Here is a 21540-nt window from a genome sequence, read left to right as displayed (position 1 = left end):
GCGCTTTCTGTGCCAGCCACACCAAAGTGCCCAAAGTGCTGGTCAAAGGTACATAAATCTCTGCTCAAAGGCGACCTTGCTGCCTGTCAGTTCTGGGATTTTCACAGAGCCCGGCACCTGGGGGTCTGTAAATCTCATGTGAGCGGCTCCGGTGTGTAATACAATCCTCCCGCTGTATGTGGGTGTCTTCTCGCTGGCTATTTTTATTATTTAACGTGGATTCTGCAGATTCGTGATGGTTGCATAACAGTGTTTTCCAGTAAGTTAAAGAACTTAATGTGCTTGAAAACATTTTTCGCTGTATTGTGAAAAGCATAACAAATCCTGCCCATCTTCAAATCATTCTATCGTTATCAGTGCTGTGACAGCATAATCGCATCTTCCTGTGTTTGTGTCCTCTCCAGCAAAAACAGACGCGGCCTTCAAGGCATTTCTGGACGAGCGCAACCCCAAACAGCAGCATTCATCCACACTGGAGTCGTACCTGATCAAACCCATCCAGAGAGTGCTGAAATACCCTCTGCTCCTGAGAGAACTGCACTCGCTCACAGACCCCGACAGCGAGGAGCACTACCATCTGAACGGTGAGACACTCTGGCTCATATGAGCATGGGCTCTGTTTAATGTTTTTGAAAGAAGTCTTAAGACCGCATTTATTTGATTAAAAATACAGTAAAAACAGTAATATTGTGAAATATTATTACAATTTAAAATAGCTGTTTTCTATTGTAATATATTTTAAAATGTAATTTTTTTCCTGTGATGCAAAGCTGAATTTTCCGGATCATTACTCCAGTCTTCAGTGTCACATGATCCTTCAGATATCATTCTAATATGCTGATTTTCTGCTTAAGAAACATTTCTGATTATTATCAGTGTTGAAAACAGTTGTGCTGCTTCATATTTTTGTAGAATCTGTTTTAAAGCCATCAATCTGAACTCTTATGTTTCAACCCATTTTTTTAATTCACTGCAATATAATTGGCACACATAACTGATATATAATTTCTTTTCTCTGCTGTTGTAGTTGCAATGAAAGCCATGAACACAGTTGCCAGTCACATCAACGAGATGCAGAAGATCCACGAGGAGTTTGGAGCCGTCTTTGACCTCCTCATCTCTGAACAGACTGGAGACAAGAAAGAGGTTTGTGAACTTTACATCAGTTTACATCCAGGCGAATAATTTCACTGGACAAGCAACGTTTCACAGATGAAATAATCTTTTTTCAAAAATGTGAGTTGCTCAGTTATGTTACTATTTTATGAAACCATATCAAAATAAAATAGTAAAATATGGTGTCAGTTCACTCTTTATTTTTGGTTGCATGTGAGCGTAGCTTAGGATAATACAGAAATTGGGTCTCAGATTTTCAACCACATTTCATGCTCTGCAGCTGATAAAAACTTAAAACTGTCAGATCATATTTTCTTCTTTATTCCTGGATTTACTGTCATCTGTCTGCAAATTTAAATCTTATTATGTGAATGCAGTGAAACTTTAGTTGCATAATGTAGCTGTATTTCTGAACAATGCAGCCAGGGACAGACGAGATCCCTTCTGGATTGCAGATTGCGAGCTCTGTGTGTTCTGTGTGTGTGTTGTGCGAGCTCTAACGGTGGCGTCTGCTATGATTACAGGTTGCTGACTTGTCTATGGGAGATTTACTCCTCCACACCAGCGTGACATGGATCAACCCGTCCTCCTCACTGGGAAAGTGCAAGAAAGAGCCACAGCTGGCCACATTCGGTACGTTCTGTTCCCTCACGACCTCAACTCATGATAGATAGTTAGATAGATAGATAGATAGATAGATAGATAGATAGATAGATAGATAGATAGACTGACAGAGGGTTGGGTGCGTGGACGGACGGATGGATGGATGGATAGACAGATAGACATAAAGATAGATAGATATGTAATTTTGTTTCTGAAGTAAACTGAGGTGTAATGTTATGTTTCTCTTTCAGTGTTCAAAATGGCTGTAGTGTTCATCTGTAAGGATTACTCCAAGCAGAAGAAGAAAATGGTGAGTGTTGTGATCTTCACTATCAGAGCAGTTGAATATTTTGGCTGTGGATGTTACGCCCAAACACTCCCCTCTCTCTCTCTCTCTCTCTCTCCCACTTTTCATGGGCTTAGAGAGGTATTCAGCAGTTAACTGGGTGTTGTATTCATGCTCTTGTTTGGTGCAGTATTGTACAGTGTTCACACCCTGAAGTGATGAATTAATGACATTTTTCTCACACATCTGTCTCTGTTTCTCAGGGTGGTTCTCACCGAGCATCAGTCTCAGGTGAAGAGAAAGATCCGTTCCGTTTCCGTCACATGATTCCCACTGATGCACTTCAGGTGCGCACACTGTCCAATACAGGTAAGCTCACCTGAGACCCCCGTCAACACACACAAAACAAGCCAATGCATGATAATGTCAGACCCTATAGAGGTAAATGGGAAGCTGATTGTGTCTGTGGTTTCAGATGGAGAGAGCGCAGCCGTGTGTGAGATCATCCATGTAAAGTCTGAGTCAGAGGGAAGACCAGAGAGAGTGTTTCAGCTCTGCTGCAGGTCAGTGTCTCTGGCACTAAAACAATGAGGTGAAAAAATAAAAATAAAAAATATATAGTTATACATTTAAAAAGTAATATATTTTAAAATGTATTTATAAAAATGTATAATTTAAAAAAAATTATATTTTACCAAATACCAAATTACCAGAAAAGAACACTGTCACCATCTGGTGGAGGAACCTTGTAAAGCATCAATGCACATTTGTTGTTGTTACGTGAACTACAAATACAAACCATATTTATCTCCCATTTTTAGAGAGCTGGATTTTGAACATATGCTCAAAGTCAACATGAATAATAAACTGACATTGTGTAAATTTGTGTCTTAAATGGTGTCTGCAGCTCTCCTGAGAGTAAGAAAGACTTTTTGAAGACGGTTCACTCCATCTTGAGAGATAAACAGCGCCGTCAGCTGTTGAAGACGGAAAGTCTTCCTCTCAGTCAGCAGTACGTTCCCTTCGGAGGAAAACGCCTGTGTGCCCTTAAAGGAGCCCGACCGGCCATGAACAGAGCAGGTACACACAAAGAAATACTCTTAGTCAACAAGGATACATTAAAAGTGAGAGTAAATGTTTCTATTTCAAATAAATGCTGTTCTTTTGAATCTATTTATCATGCTTTCCACAAAAATATGAAGCAGCACAACTGTTTTCAACATTGATAATCAGAAATGTTTCTTGAGCAGCAAATCAGTATATTAGAATGATTTCTGTAGGATCCTGTGACACTGAAGACTGGAGTAATGATGCTGAAAATTCAGCTTTACATCACGGGAATAAATGACATTTTAAAATATATTACAATTGAAAAATGTTTTAATGGTTATAATATTGAAAAATATAATGTCAGATCTCTGTGTAAAAACCATGTTAGTGATGCTCGTGTGTTTGTATGTTCTCAGTCTCTGCCCCGACTCGCACTCTGGGCCGCAGGAAACTGGTGCGGAACCGCTTCACCATCGACACGGACATTGTTTTCGACACCGAGCCTGACAGCGACTCGCCAGACTCCCAGCATGCTCAGCAGCAGGGCATCGTTCCGGCGGGCGACACCGACCGCTGGGTGGAGGAACAGTTCGACCTTCAGCGCTATGAGGAGCAGGAACAGGACGTGAAGGAAACGGACATCCTGAGCGACGACGACGAGTTCTGCCAGTCCGCTCTGAGCCCTTCCACCGAGCCGGACCTGGAGGGACCGCTTTCCACCCTCTCGCTGGAGGGAGACACGGCTGAGGAGGAAGAAGAGGAGGAAGAGGACAGCAAGAAGGACTACAAATCCCAGCATGCCAAGCTGTCTCATTTAGGGAAGCAGTGCGCCATGTCGGTGGCCAGTGTGGATGAGCAGGTGTCCGGTGAGGACATCTGGGTGCGACGGGGCAGCAGCACAGAGAACGAGACACAGGACGAAACCCAGAGCTGAAACGCATCAGTAGACGGACTCGATTAAAGAAATAATTCACTCGAAAATTTAATTATGCTGAAAGTTTACTTACCCACAGGTGTTCCAAGATGTAGATGAGTTTTTTTCTTCATCAGATTTGGAGAAATGTAGCATTGCATCTCTTGCTCAGCAATGGATGCTCTGCAGTGAATGGGTGCCGTCAGAATGAGAGTCCAAACCGCTGATAAAAACATCACAATAATCCACACCACTCCAGTCCATCAGTTAATGTCTTGTGAAGCGAAATGATGCATGTTTTAAGATGTGAAAGCATTATTATGGATTACATTTATTCATTTATCAGACGCTTTTATCCAAAGTGACTTGCAATTGGGGAATACACCAAGCGATTAATCTTAAAGAGGTAAATAGACACAGGAAGTGCTTGTAATACCAAGTTTCAAGCATTGTTCAAATAAGTGCAAGCTAGACAGGGAAAGATTAAAGAAAAGAGAAAACATTGTTGTTTTTGTTTTTTTTTATGATTATGGACTGGTATTTTAGCCAGAGAAAAAAAGCATCTTAAAGGGGTCATATGATGCTATTTTAAAGATCATTATTTTGTGTATTTGGTGTTACAGAATATGTTGACATGCATTATTTTTCAAATACTGTGTATTATTGTAGTTCCTCTATGCCCGCCTCTCTCAAATGTGTTGTTTTCTACAAAGCCCCTCCTTCCAACAAGTGCAGTCTGCTCTGATTGGCCAGCTGACCCCCAGTGCATTGTGATTGGCCGAACACTACAAGTATGCGTCAGAAATGTAACGCCCCTAACCATAATCACGAGCTTCAGCTTTCAAATTAGTTTTAGCATCAGTTCAAACCCGAAAGGGGAACAGAGTCACGTGACAGACAGTGATGATGCTCGTATGTATTTGCAGACAAGCCGCGGTTAAGACTATTTCTGACGGGCTGCACACTCCGCTGTGATGTGACCCTGTTCCCCTCACACTCACACACTCACACACACACACACACACACACACACACAATGCGTTACGCGCAAAACTCAACATTTGAATAATCAATAGCAAATACTTGAACTAATAACAAAACATACTTACAGTAGCTGATTCAGAAGTGCCAGATTGTCATAGCAAAGTCGGAATTTACTTTTTTTTTTTTTTTCTTCTTGAAACAGCCATCATGCACAGCCAGCCTTGTACTCTACTTGGTTCATGTCGTCCATAAAATGTGGTGCGCAAATTTTAACATTTGGGTTGTGCTGTTCTGTTGTAAACCAATTTTAACCAATGATTCTTAATTGCATCTACTTTCAGAAGGCCAAATAAAGTGCTTTTGCTTTCGCCTAGAAACACAAACGGCTGCATCAACACTACTGCGGTTACTGAAACCACGCCGCCTTTCTTTGCGTGAACATTTGCGGAATTGTTTCCACATTGTGATGTGGACATGTGGGGGCGCGTTTGATTGAGCTGTTTTAGGGGGGCGTGAACGAGTCTTAACTTTTATTAAGAATATCTCTTTGGGTTTGAGACTTCAGTGTTTGCAACTTTAGAGATCTCATCTAGGCACAATCAGCTTGCAACACTCCAAAGAGAAAGGACAACTTGAAATCGCATCATATGACCCCTTTAACGATGGATTTGTTTCTTACAAACACAGCTTTTGACATACAAGACATTAACTGATGGACTGGAGTGGTGTGGATTATTGTGATGTTTTTATCAGCTGTTTGGACTCTCATTCTGACGGCACCCATTCACTGCAGAGCATCCATTGCTGAGCAAGTAATATAATGCTACATTTCTCCAAATCTGATGAATAAACAAACTCCTCTACATCTCGGATGACCTGAAAGGGATTACATTTTCAGTAAATTTTCATTTTTGGGTGAACTATTCCTTTGAAGCTCGCCAGTCAAATACATCTGCCGATGCATGACAACAGTTTCTCCATGATAATATTCCGAATGTTAGACATTCCTTTCAAAGTAGCTGTAAGATATGATGCTTTAAACACATTAGATGAGCTCTACGTGTGCGCTGTGGCCAATCAGAAACCGCAGGAAACGTGGTGGTACAATCAATAGAATTAGAATTGCACATTCGCCGATGGCAGCCTCAAACATTTGACCACTGATGTCTGCCAAACATTTCTGTTTCGTTCTCGATGTCGTTATTTCTAAAATAAGGGCTGGGATTTATTTATTATGTCCTTCAGATGTAAGAAGAATGACAGCCTGGTTAAATATCTCACTTTTTCCTTATTTTTGTTCAGCATTGACTCATATTTGTACAGAGAAGCTGTAAGCACCATTTTTTTTTTTTTTGCGTTGTAAATATTTGTGTTTATTTCTTTGCGATTTATCCGAAATGTACATACTGTGCACTATTCTGACCTGAAATCTACATGTAATTTGAATATTCATCGAGTAGTTGTGTTGAATATTGATTTAGATGTGCGCATCTCAGGTCAAAATAATGCGGAATGAATTTTTATGATTCCTTTCTCAGAGCAGAGGATTTTTTTACAGCTCATTCTAGGTCACTATGTCCTGTTTTACTTGAATTTTGTTGATACATGCAATATGATTTTTAGCTGATGGGCTGTTCTGTTCCTGTTTAGATGGTTTGTTGTGGTTCAGCTCTACATGAATGACACATAATGACCCACAATTTAAACTCACGATTCTTTATAGAAGAAGATCCAAGCCCTTACACAGACAAAATGCATACGGTGTCATTTTTTTTTCATATATTTTTTATGTTTAAACATGAGTATCTCACATTTAAACTTTGGGTTTATGTTTTTAAATTCCAAAATTTGCTGAATGCAATCAAGAGAAGCCACTGGAAAATATTTTAGATTGAATTCTAATTGAAAACGTTCCCATTGAGCTATATAGAGACTGCATTTTTATTTTGTATATAGAGCTGTGGATTGATATTATATCAAATAAATTGGTTTCGTACATATCAAAAGCCGGTTCCCTGTGATTCGTGGATGCTTCTGCATTTCCTGTATGTCTTTACACATTTACATCCGTGTTAATAAGAAGCACTTCTGCTTGTGTGAGCTTGCCCTTCATGTGTAAAAGTCAGTGATAGTGGAATTTCAGTTGTACAGCAGCACTCAACATTGCTGACAGATGGAAGTGCCAGGATGGCTCCGGGCTGAATGTTCGAGCGGAAACTCTGGAGTCAAGAGTGAAATACAAGATCAATCAGATGAATCTGAGATATACGAGCTGATCAGGTCAGACCACACATGCATCAGCATCTTCATTTTTAGAAATTATTTCATGAATAAGCTACAATAATTCTTTCAATTTATTAATGTATTTAAAATGTGGCATTCAGAATCAACTATATGATGAAAGTAGATGTAAACCTTTACTGTCATGTCAGGGCAAATTGTCACTCATTTTTTGCTGTTGTGCATGTTTAATTTGATCCTTTTCACTAATTATCATGGTATTTACTTTTAACTATGCTACTTTATTATTTTTTGCTTTTTCATGAATTGTCATAATTGTTATACAGCTGGAAATGGATGGCTTATATTAGGTTATATGTTTATACATTTGTTTAATTATAACATTATATGGAATAATATGGGTTACACTTTATTTCGAGTCCACTTCAGACATTCTACTAACTATAATTGACTACGTCAACCAATTCTCTTTAATTTGCAACTACATGTCTACTAACTCTCAGTAGGGTAGGTTTAGGGTTAGTGGAATAAGTTGACATATACTTGCATAGTTTCTCATAGTATGTTGCATGTTGTGGACCCATCAAAATAAAGTGTTAGAAGATATTAAGCAGACAGTCTACTAATGACTGCTAGTTGACATGTAGTTACTTACTGTTAGCAGAATGTTTATATTGGACTATAGAAATAAAGTATTACTATAATATGTAATTATAACATTATTTACATTGTTTAACCAGAAGATCAATCTGCCTCCCAGTGGTCGAAGTTGGTACCAAACTTTTGAGCAGAATATGCTGTTCTAAGTGCACACATCAAGTATGAGAAAACATTATGATGATATTGTGCATAGAAGTTTTTGTTACATCAGTATATGTAGAAAATTGACTCAAGAAGACGCTTTTTTTCCGTAAAATGTTAAAAGTAATTTTTTTCTGTCTTGTTGGCTATTTTTGACAGATGTTGAGAAGATAAATAATATTTACTTCCACATTTCATCTTTGACTTGAAGGATTCTGGGGTGGACTTAACTTCTTTAGAGGACTTCTGTTGAGAAAAAAAAGTAGGTTTATCAAGTTGTAGTAAATTTCAACTAAATGAACCATGTACATTTAGGCTAAATATAAGTTGAAGAGAATGATCATAATATTGCTTTATCCACAGCTATGTAGATACATATCTATGTGTTTGAAAAGTATAATTTACGTATAACTTAACATACCGTGGTATATGTAAAAAATACATCCCTTTAGTTTATTTATTTTAACTGAATGCTTTGAAATTGTGTTTTCATTTAGTATATTTTGTAGTTTTGATGTTTAAGGTGCAGTTTTGCACAGATGAGCTAGATGGCGCACAAACATTTCGTGTAAATATGCTAATCCTTTTTTTTATTATTATTGAACTTTAGTCCAAAATGACAAAATTCAACAGCAAGTTCTTCACATATTTCTCATATTTACACATTTTGTAAATACAAATTTGAGACAATTTTAATAAAATAAAAAGCAATAACATAATTAAATATAAAACAATAATTTTGCTCATTTTCAAACAACCTATTTAAAATCTGTAAAGTCTTTAAAATCTCTTCTGTGAGGTTAAAGCAAAGTAAAAGGTGAAGTGCTATGTTGTAGGAAAAGTGTAGTGTTGACGGACACGTCTGTGATTCATGTGATGTTAAATGCCACGCTTGGTCTCAGAAGTCTGACCCGTCAGACAGGTTTGAAAGTTTCTGTTGACTTACAATGAAGCGCTTATAGCTCACTGTGCTTTACATGAACATTAGTGACATTTTAGCGCAGGTGAGCTTCTGGTAACATACTCAACATATATCTGTATCCTTCAGGCCAAGGATGCAAAATTAAACATAACTAAAAATTCATAGCAAAATATATTTACATGAAATAAAATACCAGATCATAGTTATGAAACTAATTATATTCTAGTTGGTGTTTTAAATGTCACATTTAATTTCCCCTCTTTAACACTGAAATGTAAATGCACTTTTGTTTCTGAAATGGGATTATGCAATATATGCACAATAGTGACACAGCATCAGCTGTCCGATGAAAGGCATCTGTCACAAAAGCATTGTGTTCCTCATATTTTCATTTTGGCGGCTTAATGCATGGGTTATTTGAAACTCTAGTCATCCTCAATGTAAACATGATTAAATTGAGGTTAAATCTATTAGAAGAGTTTCTGGTTTGATGTAATCATTTAGAACAACAAGATTCAGATTAGCATTATTACAGTTTGATTCAGTGCATTATGTTGTTTTGTCCTTGCAGTGTTACTGATAACAGTTTTAATTACTCACAAGAGTTAGTTTTCACTTGCAAGTGGTGCTTGGTGAATGTTGCATTAGCTGTAGTTCTACTCTCTTGAATAAGCGTCTCACTATTGATAGTTTCTCAGATGACTGATTAAAGTCATACATGCACTTCTCATAATATAGTACATATTTTCACATTTTGCAGATGTGGGCATTCAGTGGAAAAGAGCTTCTTAACAATGAATTCTCCTTTTCTACTCGACAGCAAGGTCTGGGTCAAGTCTAGAAATCCCAATTCCCTCATATATTCATATTTTCAAAGACACCTTTAACCATTTCCAAGAATAAATGGTTGAGAGAACAAATTCAAATATTGATCTTAATATTTATGTGTTTTAGCTTGTTTTAAAGCTTGAATTGTTATTTTAAATGTTTTATTTTTTTGTAAATTATGTTATAGTTTATAATAATTAAATTTTTAAAATGTTAAATGATTTAAAGAAATTGAAATAGTTCTATTATTATTTTAACTATTTTATTGACATTTTTAATTTTAAATAATTTTATTTTGAATAATTTTATAGTCATATTCCAGTCATTGCTTTAGCTCCAGTCGTGTGTCACGGGCTTCGAGCGGGTTATGTGTTTAACCAGCGAGATCAGTTACTGCTACATCAACAGATGCTTGAACTTATGGACTTGCTTTAAAAACAAAACTAAGCCAATTTCTCATCAGCCGCCAGAAACTAGTGTTACCGCATAGCACTGATGTACAAACCCCTCCTATCTGATTCCTGTCAGACCTGTGCATTTCTCCTCACTTCTGCCATCATGAGGGCTAAGCTGGAGATCCTGGCTCTGGTTCTGGGCACCATCGGTCAGGTCGGGACCATCGCGGTGACCGCCATGCCCATGTGGAAGGTTACGGCCTACATCGGGTCCAACCTCATCGTGATGAGACGCTGTGGGAGAGGTTATGGATGGCCTGCATACGGCAAGCGGACATCAACATGCAGTGCAAAGTCTATGACTCTCTGCTCATCCTGCCGGTGGACATCCAGGCGGCCCGCGGGCTCATGTGCACCTCCATTACTCTCGCCATCCTGGCCGTCCTGGTGTCCATCTGCGGGATGAGGGGCACAGACCGCTGCCATGATGACACCAGGGGTAAGAACGTGATCCTGCTTGTGGGCGGGTGTCTGTTCGTGGTCGCCTGCCTCGCCACTCTTCTTCCCGTCTCCTGGTCCACTCACTGCATCATCAGAGACTTCTACAACCCAATGGTGGAGGCGCATTTATATATAAATACACACACATGCATGTATATATTTCAGAAAAATGTTATTTTTATATATTAAATATATTTATTTATAATATAAATTTTATGAATATAATTATAGACGTAAATATATCTAAATATTTTCAAAATGTATGTGTATTTATATATACATACTAAATATACACAGAACACACATAAATTATGCAAACAAAAACTTTTATTTTGTATGCGATTAATCGCGATTAATCGTTTAACAGCACTAATTTTAATTAAACATTCCTAAAGCTATTTTGTGCTTGCATTTTGTTCTGAAGAAAATATTCATCTTTAGAAGCCACCTAATGGTAGAATTTGAAAATGCCAGCCGTGGGCACGTTTGTTTGAACATTTCAAGTATCACCAGTTTCCTTCGAGCTGTTTATCAGATTCTCCAGGAGCAGGTGAACCAGTCTGTTCACATAACATCATTAACATTTTACTTGTCTGTAAATACTTGTCATCTGGATCTTCCGGTCTCAGTTGAGAAACACCACAGTGAAGGAGAGCAGCGTTACATCTGTGTCTGATCCTTTGTCATTTTGTCCTGGCACTCGACTATCATGTCTTACGCCGGGTCTTACGTGGCCAAATCCTACCCGGATAAGTCCTACGCGGACAAAACCTACGGGGGCAGCGTGTACACGGGATATCCGGATGAGAAGTCGGCCAAAGAGGCGCACGATGTTCAGCTGAAGCACGAGAAGAGAAAGAGACGGGAATCCATGTGCTGCGAGGTGGTCGCGCTGCTCATCGGCTTCATCGGACTGATCGGCGTCGCCGCTGTCACAGGCCTCCCGATGTGGAAGGTCACGGCGTTCATCCAGGAGAACATCATTGTGATGGAGACGCGATGGGAGGGATTGTGGATGAACTGCTACCGGCAAGCCAACATTCGAATGCAATGCAAAGTCTACGATTCTCTGCTGTTTCTCCCGGCCGACCTCCAGGCTGCCAGGGGTCTCATGTGCTCCTCCGTCGCTTTGAGCACCTTTGCCTGCATCTTGTCGGCCGTCGGGATGCGCTGTACCCGTCTGGTAGACTCCCGTCCCAAAACCAAGCACATTGTTTTGGTGAGCGGAGGGTGTTTGTTTTTGGCTGGCTGCTTGACCACCATCATTCCTGTGTCTTGGACGGCTCATGTGATCATCCAGGACTTCTACAACCCGTTGTTAATCGACGCTCAACGTAGAGAGCTCGGGGAGGCGTTGTACATTGGATGGGTCACTTCTGCTTTGCTTTTCACTGCCGGGGTGATTCTGCTCTGTCGACATGCACCACGGACCCAGGATAAACAGGACATGGCTGCTGTTCTGTATCGGGCCGGATCGGCTCCGTATAACTACTCCTATAGGCCTGGCTATGAATACCAGCCTGCATACGGATACCAGCCAGGGTATAACTATCAACCGGCCTATTCTCCTGTCCCGACAGTTTATAACCCTCCAAGATACTGAGACACACAGTGAGTGCTGTGCTTCACCACTAAAATCTTCTATAGAGACTCCAATAAAGAAGTTGAGTTGGGAACGATCTGCATTAAGATTCAGAAGAAAGCAGGATGGATGGAGCCTTTATATGACTGTATACGTGAATATTAGTTTTTACGTACTTGATTTGAATGCATTTCCGTCTTGCCTAAAAGACTGTTTGTAATTTGCACAGAAATAATATGCAATATGCGCTAAAATTAAGAACACCAAACATGCGGTATATTTCCACACTGCATTTAACTGTGTATCCGTGACTTTATGTTGATATGATTGTGTTTGTTTTCCACTTTGTCCATTTTTAAAGCACTGGTTTGATGTTAATTGTGTTAAATAAATGTGTAAAAAGAACTGTGGATGTACTAGTTCCTGGTCTGTAGACTTAAAATGTTCCCTTCCTGGATTTGATGACATGATTTTGTTGTTTTTTTTAAGGCCGGTGTTGGCAACACTGGTCGAACCAGTCGAGGTGGTTTTCCAGTGTATGTCTCTCTTCTGTTGCTCCATAAGCTCAAAACATCACACCCCTAATGCAAATTCACCAGCAGACACAAGCGACACTGACTGTGTGTTTGTGTGACCAAAAGATACGTCTATGTGATCTAAGATGTAACTGGAAAAAGTCAACGCAGCAAAACAATGTTATGATCCAAAATCTTATCTGCACTTGCTGATAAAAATGAATAAAATATCCCAGTGACTGTCAGCCATCTTATAGAGAACAGACACTTGATTGTGTATACTGTCTGAAGAAAATGCTTAATAGTACAAAGTCTGCTAGGTGGTTGCTAGATGTTCTGAGTGATTTTATCATGTTGTTATGTTATTGCTAGGGTGCTCTGCATAGCAACATTCTAAAAAAATACTCAGCATTAAATGGAATTGCAAAAATACACAAAGGTTGCTAAGATGCAGCTGCTAAGGCATTTTGAGCCGTTACTATGTAGCTGTTAAGACACTAGAAACCTCATAGCAGCATGCTAAAAACCACTCAGAACCCCTCAGTAGCTGCATAGCAACATCCTACACTACAACATCCAACATCCTTGTTAAAAACAACCCATGCAGCGCTGGGTGAAATATGGACAAATCCAGCAACTGGGTTGTTTTGACCCGCAGTGTTTGGGTTAAATGTTTATTTAACTCAACTATTGCTTTACAATTACTATATTTCATGCTTAAAATTAACTCAGAATAGGATGGAAATTAACATTTATTTATGTTCAATAAATGAACATGCATTAATAATTTGAATAATATAAGAATAAAATAAGTGTTTTAAATTGCTTATTAATAAATCTTCACCTTTTGATTTTTGCTGATGCGTCTATCCGCATTTTTAATTTACAACCTATTTTGGGTTCATTTTAAGCCAGCCATATAGTAAGCTTTAAACAAGAGTTGAGTTAATAAAATTATAACAATTATTTTTTAAAAATTATACAGTTGAGTTAATAAAACTACACACAAGGTTGGGTTAAACATGCTGGTTGTATTTGACCCAGCATTTTTTAGAGTGTAGTAACCGCATAATAACATTTTAAAAACAAAACATTTAGAACCCCTTTGCAGCTGCATAGTAACACCCTAGCAACCACTTAGTAGCATGCTAAAAAGCACTCAGCATCAAATGGAACTACAAAAATGGTCGACAGTTTAAAAGTTGCTAGGTTGTTGCTATGCAGCTGCTAAGGAGTTCTAAATGTTTTTTTTACAATGTTACTATGCTTAGGTTGCTTATGCTCTGAGTGGTACTTAGCATGTTGCTCTGTAGTTGCTTTCTGTGGTTCAACATGCTAGAAACCACTCAGCATCAAACTGAATTTTAAAAGTAATGAAATACCATTTGTGGTGCAGAAATGACACACTTTTCACCTCTTACTAAAGGTAAAACATCAACATTAAGCCAACAGCTGACTTCAAAAAATGTTTTTCTGAACATATCAGACAGCAATTTAATGAGCCGTAACACCAGTGGTGTTAAACATTGACAGCAGTCCAGAGCTGTTGTGTGTTTGCCTGTATCTGGCTGTTCAGTAACCCCTTCAGCTGCATTTCCTCACTTAACAGGATCTCTGCCAGAAAATAGTGCCTGCTGAGCAAACATCAACACGGCTACGAGCCCCTCCTCCTCCTCCCCCGGTGACACAAAACCAGAAACAAACACTCGCAGGGGGGATATAATTTCATAGCAACCAGTCCTGGCGTTCCCTCCCTCCGCTGAGCGAGAGGGCGGAGGCTGGGAACAGGTGAACACCTATCAGCTCCCATTCCAGCAGGATGCAAAACCTCACAGTCGAAACCAGTCCTCACTCTTCAGGCTTCTGGAATCATGGCGAACGGCGCCCTGGAGATTGTGGGAATGTGTGTGAGCCTGATCGGCCTCATCGGGGCGGCGGCCAGCACCGGGATGCCGATGTGGCGGGTGACGGCGTTCATTGGTGAGAACATCATCGTGATGGAGACCCGTTACGAGGGCTTGTGGATGAACTGCTTCCGGCAGGCCAACATTCGGATGCAGTGTAAGGTGTATGACTCTTTGCTGGCGCTGTCTCCAGACCTCCAAGCCGCTCGAGGGCTCATGTGCTGCTCCGTGGCGTTGACCGGACTGGGTTTACTAATCGCCATTGCCGGGATGAGGTGCACGGCGTGCATCCAAGGGAACGATCGCGCCAAGCGGATGGTTCTGATCATCTCTGGCTGCATGATCCTTGCAGGCTGCCTCTGCTGCATCATCCCCGTCTCCTGGACCGGACACGCCATCATCCAGGACTTCTACAACCCCTTGCTCATCGACGCCCAGCGTAGGGAACTCGGGGAGGCGTTATACATCGGTTGGGTGTCATCCGCCCTCTTATTCGCCGGCGGGTGCATATTCACCTGCTGCAGCGGCCCCCTGGATAAGGGCCCGGATCCGAGGCACATGTACACCAGGAATGCGCCCTATGTGGCCTATCAGCCGCAACCCGTGGCCTACTACCCTCAGGCACACTCGGTGTACAGTCACCCGTCCGGGCCACCGTCGTTCATTGAGCAGTCATACCAACCGTCCAGACAACAGTCGTTCATTCAGCCTTCCAGACAGCAGTCGTTCATACAACCGTCCCGACATCCGTCCGCCCGAAGCGCCGTGGCTTATCTCTGAAATCCAGCTGGACGTTTCACGGGCTTGTGTGTTTGTGTGTGTATGTGTTAGAGAGAGATGGAAAGGACGAACTTCTAACCAAAAGTTTTTTAAAAAGAATATTTGGGAAAAAGTTAGTTTTTTTTTTTCTTGTTCCATTCTTGGGAATGTTTTGGCTACATTTAGATGTTATTTCTACTCATATTTATGCAGGATGCAGCAAATGACATGGAAAGGACATCTAACCAAAGCTTTTTTTTTTACACAAGGTACAAAATAATATTTGGAAATATTTCAATAGTTTTAAATGTAACAAACTTGGGCCTACATTTATTTCTTTCCTGTTTCATTCTTAGGAATGGCTTTGAAAACCATTTCTACTTTAGCTTTTTAAATGTCTAAGTAGGAGCAAACGAGAGATGGAAAGGATGGACTTCTAACCAGAGCTGTTACAAAAAGTAAAATAAAAAGAGAAAAAAGATTTTAAATGTAACTAATTTAGGCTTATATTTCAGATTTTTCTGTTTCTTTCTTGGAAATGTTTTTGACAGAATTTAAATATAGTTTCTAAGGCATTTTTTAAGTAAGTAAGAGAACTTTGGGATCTGTGACTGAGATGAAGAAATGTTTTAAAGATTTTGTTGTTGTTTTAGGATTCATTGTAAAGTACAGATCATACCTCAGGATGTATGTTACTTGAGGTATTTTTGTATGATCTGAAAGCTGTCTAAAATAGAATCAAGGAAATAAGTGTTTAATATTCAGATATTATGTTTTTTATGTAAATATAAAAGCACAAAACAATGATTTAACTCAATATACAAGTAAAAAATATCCTTAATGATGAGATATTTACTAGTCCTCCATATCTTTCTGCAATTACCGGTAGCTTTAAAAGCTAGTGTTCTGGTTTCTGCTGTGTATTTGCACAGTAATAGAAATCTGTTCATCTCTATGCTTCAGAGGACATGTTTTCTCAGTTTTCTGAGTTACAGGCAGGTGCTGAATTTGGTGGTTTAGTTCAGCTCAGTGCGTTCAAGATCTTTATGCCCTGCAGCTTCAAATAAATAAAGCCGCAGTGAAACGTAAGACGCCTATTGTCTTGACACACCCAGAGAATGAGCCACACAAGAGCTGCTTGTTAGTATAGTAGAGCTACAACTGAACCAGGAAACAGATCAGAACTATCTGCTATTCAGCCGGGGAAACGGAGAAACACACATGAAACCTGAACAAGCAGCTTTACAGTTTTAACTGCATACTTTTGAACAGACTGGTGTGAGACCTGTTATAACTAGACCGAGTGCATCCCTTTTTGAAATGAAATATAGCATATCAAATGAAAAATAATTATATAAATAAATCTTTGCCTTACGCAGCAAATGCAAAATTGGTGAACTTTGCTGTGAGGCATTTTTAGGGATCGTATCCAAAAGTTTTTAAAGTATTGTTTATATTATTATAGTACGTGTTAGCTTTATTTTCAGTATTTATTTTCAGCTTTTAGTAATCTTACGTGCTACTTTTTTATTTTTCTATTTAGCTTACATTTATTTTATTTCACTTGTCTGATGAGGTTCTTTTGTTGTCGTCCTTCATGAAGAATGCAATCCCAGAATGCACTGTGATGAGCTCATTGAAGAAAAAAATATATAAATGCATTTGCATTTGATTTAATACCAAACAATACTGGTAAAACATGGTTGAGTATATAAAAATGTAATTTTTAAGCAAATACAGAGCATTTGCACATTGTATTTTAGCATGTATTAAGCATAGAACAGTTGTGGCCTATTTCATTGATATTTCTGTGAGTGTTCTGAATTACTCACTTATGTGGTTCAATTTCAGCGAGGATGCTTCTTTTTTTAACAGTTAGCAATAATGACAGTAAAAACAGATGCTTTTAGCAGCAACCAAACATAGTTAACAAAGCTGCCCAGTTGTGCCCATGTTTTTCTTCTAGATATCTATACTAGAATAGCGGATAACGAATTGGAAGTCTTGACATAAAATAGCTTAATAAAGTGGATAAAGGACACTCGTTCAGCTTCCAAAGCGCTAGTTAAACAGCCCTGACAGAACTAACTTACCCGTGTAACCAGATTGGCGCAGCGGCTTCCTCTAGTGTTGAAGTGGGAGAATGTTATAACTTTCTTAGTCAAGGTCATCTGTTCATTTGGGAGTGTGTGCTTGTTTATGTGAGAGAGACCTTGTTGACAGCATATATGACCACTGGACAGTAAACACACCATCAGCATCTCCACTTACCCTCATCTTCCTCAACCAATCAGAATACAGCTATGCCACTTTCCCATAACAAAGAGAGTAAGTTTGTCATCATCCAAAGCATAAAATACAACTCTCTCTTCACTGTCATATGGACTGCCCTGTTTAAACTGAAAACAACATTTACTACATCTAACAACACACCTGTGTTTTGCTAACAGACTCGAGACCTCTGGATTTGGACATTAAATCGCTGCCCAACAGGATTATCTTTGTTCAGAACAGGGTGAGTGGATTCATTCATGTGTTCAGGGTAGTTTGCTGTCATCTGACGAGATGTTCATTCAGGACATGTTCTTCAGAAAAAAGAAAAGAAAAATCCTTGGTAGAGTACAACTGATTTGAACATTTGATTAAGAAATGAATTGAACAATTTTGTGCAAATGAAAGTGAGTCTGTTAAAGGAAAATGTATATTCTGTTTAATAGGTCAAGAGGTCAACCCTGTTGCTAGATGCAATAACTACACCGTCATGAGGCTGGAAGCATCTTTATATATTCAAATGTTGACAACAGTAATATCGTGATACATTATTAATACAATTGAAAATGACCTTTTTCTATATTAATATATTATAAAATGTAATGTATTCCTGTGATCAAAGCTGAATTTTCAGCATCATTACTCCAGTCTTCAGTGTCACATGATTCTTCAGAAATCATCCTAATATGCTGATTTGCTGCTCAACAAACATTTCTGATTATTATCAATGTTGAAAATTGTTGTGCTGCTTTATATTTGTATGGGAATCATGATACATTTTCAAAGAAACAGCATTTATTTAAAAAATATTTTGCAACATTATTAAAGTCTTTTCTGTAACTTTTGGTCCATTTAATGCATCCAAATAAAAACATTAATTTACTAAAAAATCATTACAATACTTGCAATTCAATGGAATGTTTCTAAAATTGAACACTAAAGCAAAAAGATATAGAGCAAGCAAAAGATACATAACCATGCATCTTAGAGCAAATGTTGTGACTATTACACAGTACTGTAAATCCCAAATAATTTTATAGAGGCTATTTATTATAGATATTCTGGAAGTGGCTCCTAAAAGTGAAAAATTGCCTTAACGCTGTTTGCATTTAAAAGCATTTGTCTGGTGCTGTTAAAAAGTTGAGCGATTAAATGCAAGAAGCGTCCTGTGCCAAAGGGCCCTTATGTAAATTTCGAAACCAATTATGTCTGTCTCTCTACTTTTAGGAAAACTGATGTTATAGTCAAAAGCATGTGAGTCTGAGGTCAATGATGGTTCAGGGCAAGTGTGAACTCATTGCTCTGTGTTTGGGCATCATCGGTCTGATCGGTGCGGTGGCCGTCATGGGCCTTCCCATGTGGAAAGTGACGCGTTCATCGCTGAGAACATCATCGAGATGGAGACACACGCTGGGAGGGTCTGTGGATGACGTGCTTCAGACAGGCCAACATCCACATGCAGTGCAAAGTCTACGACTCTCTGCTGTTCCTGCCACCGGACCTGCTCTCTGGCGCTGTCTGGAGTCGGGCTGCTCGTGTGTCTCGTAGGCCTCCGTTGCATGTCATGTCTCAGGGATCAACTGCGGGCTAAAAGCCTCATTGCAATGGCTGCAGGGGTGATGCAGATTTTAGCGTCCATTTGCGTGATCATCCCAGTCTCCTGGACGGCCCACACCATCATTAGAGACTTCTACAACCCTCTACTGATTGACGCCTAGCGCAGGGAACTAGGAGAGGCGCTGTATATCGGTTGGGTAACTAGTGCTTTTCTGTTGGCGTCTGGAATTATATTTCTCTGTCGTCGCGTTGATCCAAAACCAGGCTCATGTCATGCTCGTCCACCAGCTAACAAACCCATTTTAAACCGCTTCCAGACCTTTAACTTTATAAGACATTAGCCTTTGGTCCAGAGCAACAGTCTTTCCATTCAACAGCCTTCACCGTCTGTGTTCAGCTACGCCATTACGCCCTCTAGTGGCCAACATTCACCCTACAGCATGCAGGCCATGGGGTCTTTAGTGTACAGTCAGAACAGCCAGAATCCAAACTATTATGGTCAAAATGTGATGCAGTACGTACCCAGGAACACACATTACCCGCGTCAGCTTTCCACACACTTTAAATGAAGCAGCAGCAGCGATCCATACGCTTCATACGCCACTGGATCCACGTTTCATCCTGTGCCACAGAATCCGCTCTTCGTAGGGTACAACTTCTCCAGGGTGCAGTCGTACTGCTCGGACAGTAGCTCTGGGTTGCGTATATAAGTGTTTTTGATGTATTTCAAAAATTTTTATAAAAAACAAGTTGTTTTGTGGGACAAAGCAGTGATTCTTAACCTTTTTCGTCATAAAGCCCCCCATTATCAAAGACAAAAATTTTTAATTTCATAATGAATATTTTCCTCTTTTTTATTTATTTATTTATTTTTTCAGCCAAAGAGAGTGGTAGTATGTCAAAATAATTAAATAAAATATTTATAAAGAATTTTTATATAGGCTATACATAATTCCAGAAGTTTCAATAACTCAATGTTCTTCTGGTTTTACACTTTTTTTTATTACCAGTTAATATACATGACATTGTTTTAATTTCTCAGCAACTTCTACCCAATAAAATATTTTATAGCTTGATATAACTACAAAAATATGTATATTCATTTAAAAAATGTCAATTTTTAAAAAGATTTTATGAATTTTCATTACTTTTCCAGGTCTAGAAATCCCTTTTTTTTTCATCATATCCAGGTTTTCCATGAATTCTTTCATACCCAAGACTGTGAGAAGCTTGGATCTTAAATAAAAATGGCAGATTAAAGTGAAAGCTTACATCTTGATTTTTTTAAGCTGTTGTAGTTTGTTTTTAGTTTGTCTTATTTTAACATATCTTGTGCCCTGCTTGGAAGTCTAGCTTAATTTTGTAGCATCTATTACACAAATATTTATTAGAGCAATATACTGTATGCAATGCAAGCAACATAAATCACAAACTTGTTAATTTTGCTAGTGTATTTTTTCATAGGGCTCTTAAAAGTGTGAAATGGATTTATATTTTTGCCTGTTTGCTGTTTTCAACATCACAGCTGAGAACAGAAGCTATTGAAGGTTTTGTGACTGTTATGGTGTCACAGCTACCATTGAAAGTCAATACTAACGTAAACCACTCGTACTCCAGGTAAAACTGTTAATGGATGTGAACTCAATGCTACAGTTTGTTATGCCAACTGCATTCAGCCCCAATAAACAACCTCTGTTTCACATTGGGGCATGTGGACAGCAAACACTGAATCAGCATACGGCACATCACACTGGTGGAGGATATTTGCTGGCAGTTAAGAAGCGGTGTGTTATTCTCTAAATAAACAACTGTGAGTTTGTCCTGGAGCTGAGAACATGACAATATTTGAAGAGATGTCATGTGAATGTGTCATGTTTTTGGCACTAAAATCATACTGCATCATTATGTGGGCTACTTTTTTCTATTACCCCTTACAAATATGTAAACCACTTACTTACCACTTGCCCCGACCCCCTTATTATAATGATTAACCAGTAGATGCCTTAAAGGGATGGTTCACCTTCAGCTGGTCCTGGTTGACTTGCATAGTGTTTTTTTTCTCTATACTATGGAAGTCAATGGGGACCAGCAACTGAGCTATTCTGTTAAGGTACACGTGTAGTGTATGGGAATTGAATCTTTTTTTGTTGTTGACATTTTATAAATTGTAAATTGCACTGGAATTATTTTATAGAGATTTTTCCTTCTGTTACACTATAAAATGACAACAAAAATGTATTGCAATTCATGAAGTATGTTGTCATAGTAGTGTTAAACATCCTGTAGAAATACATGATCTGGCTTTGTTTACT

General features: G+C 39.0%; 3 protein-coding genes and 1 pseudogene across 5 annotated transcripts in view; all 4 read left to right on the top strand.

Moving 5' to 3' along the window:
- Window positions 1-4125, top strand: part of LOC306851599 (rho guanine nucleotide exchange factor TIAM1-like) — a gene marked incomplete at its 3' end in the record, with an annotated part of 61948 nt that extends 57823 nt beyond the window's left edge. Inside the window, exons 5-13 of one of the 2 annotated variants that reach the window (XM_079387982.1) lie at window positions 1-48; window positions 405-584; window positions 1028-1146; window positions 1641-1749; window positions 1971-2029; window positions 2269-2374; window positions 2481-2568; window positions 2913-3085; window positions 3472-4125. The exon at window positions 1-48 is cut by the window's left edge and continues 61 nt beyond it. In XM_079387982.1, coding sequence (XP_079244108.1) covers window positions 1-48; window positions 405-584; window positions 1028-1146; window positions 1641-1749; window positions 1971-2029; window positions 2269-2374; window positions 2481-2568; window positions 2913-3085; window positions 3472-3989 — 1400 coding nt within the window. The remainder of the gene's footprint in view (window positions 49-404; window positions 585-1027; window positions 1147-1640; window positions 1750-1970; window positions 2030-2268; window positions 2375-2480; window positions 2569-2912; window positions 3086-3471) is intronic. The other variant, XM_079387981.1, reaches the window with a different exon arrangement.
- A 6177-nt stretch (window positions 4126-10302) lies between these two features.
- On the top strand, window positions 10303-11316 carry LOC306851241 (claudin-8-like; annotated as a pseudogene). Its single transcript has 2 exons — window positions 10303-10754; window positions 11176-11316. The product of its transcript is annotated as a claudin-8-like (transcript).
- On the top strand, window positions 11273-12672 carry LOC306851619 (claudin-8-like). The gene has a single exon (XM_079388007.1). It carries the CDS (start codon window positions 11350-11352, stop codon window positions 12241-12243), a length of 894 nt encoding a protein of 297 aa, XP_079244133.1. The 5' UTR covers window positions 11273-11349; the 3' UTR covers window positions 12244-12672.
- Window positions 12673-14593: 1921 nt separating this feature from the next.
- Window positions 14594-15853, top strand: LOC306851621 (claudin-4-like). The gene is made up of 2 exons (XM_079388010.1): window positions 14594-15669; window positions 15757-15853. The coding sequence occupies exon 1, from the start codon at window positions 14609-14611 to the stop codon at window positions 15419-15421; it is 813 nt and encodes a 270-aa protein (XP_079244136.1). The 5' UTR covers window positions 14594-14608; the 3' UTR covers window positions 15422-15669; window positions 15757-15853.
- Window positions 15854-21540: the final 5687 nt, after the last annotated feature.

The sequence above is a fragment of the Barbus barbus genome (assembly GCF_936440315.1).
Source record: "Barbus barbus genome assembly, chromosome: 31".
NCBI lineage: Eukaryota > Metazoa > Chordata > Actinopteri > Cypriniformes > Cyprinidae > Barbus > Barbus barbus.
Note: the sequence above shows the minus strand (reverse complement) of the source record. Positions and strands in the feature narration are given on the sequence as shown.

Coding starts and splice junctions, on each gene's coding strand:
- LOC306851619 (XM_079388007.1), top strand. CDS start 11,350: ATGTCTTACGCCGGGTCTTACGTGGCCAAATCCTACCCGGATAAGTCC.
- LOC306851621 (XM_079388010.1), top strand. CDS start 14,609: ATGGCGAACGGCGCCCTGGAGATTGTGGGAATGTGTGTGAGCCTGATC.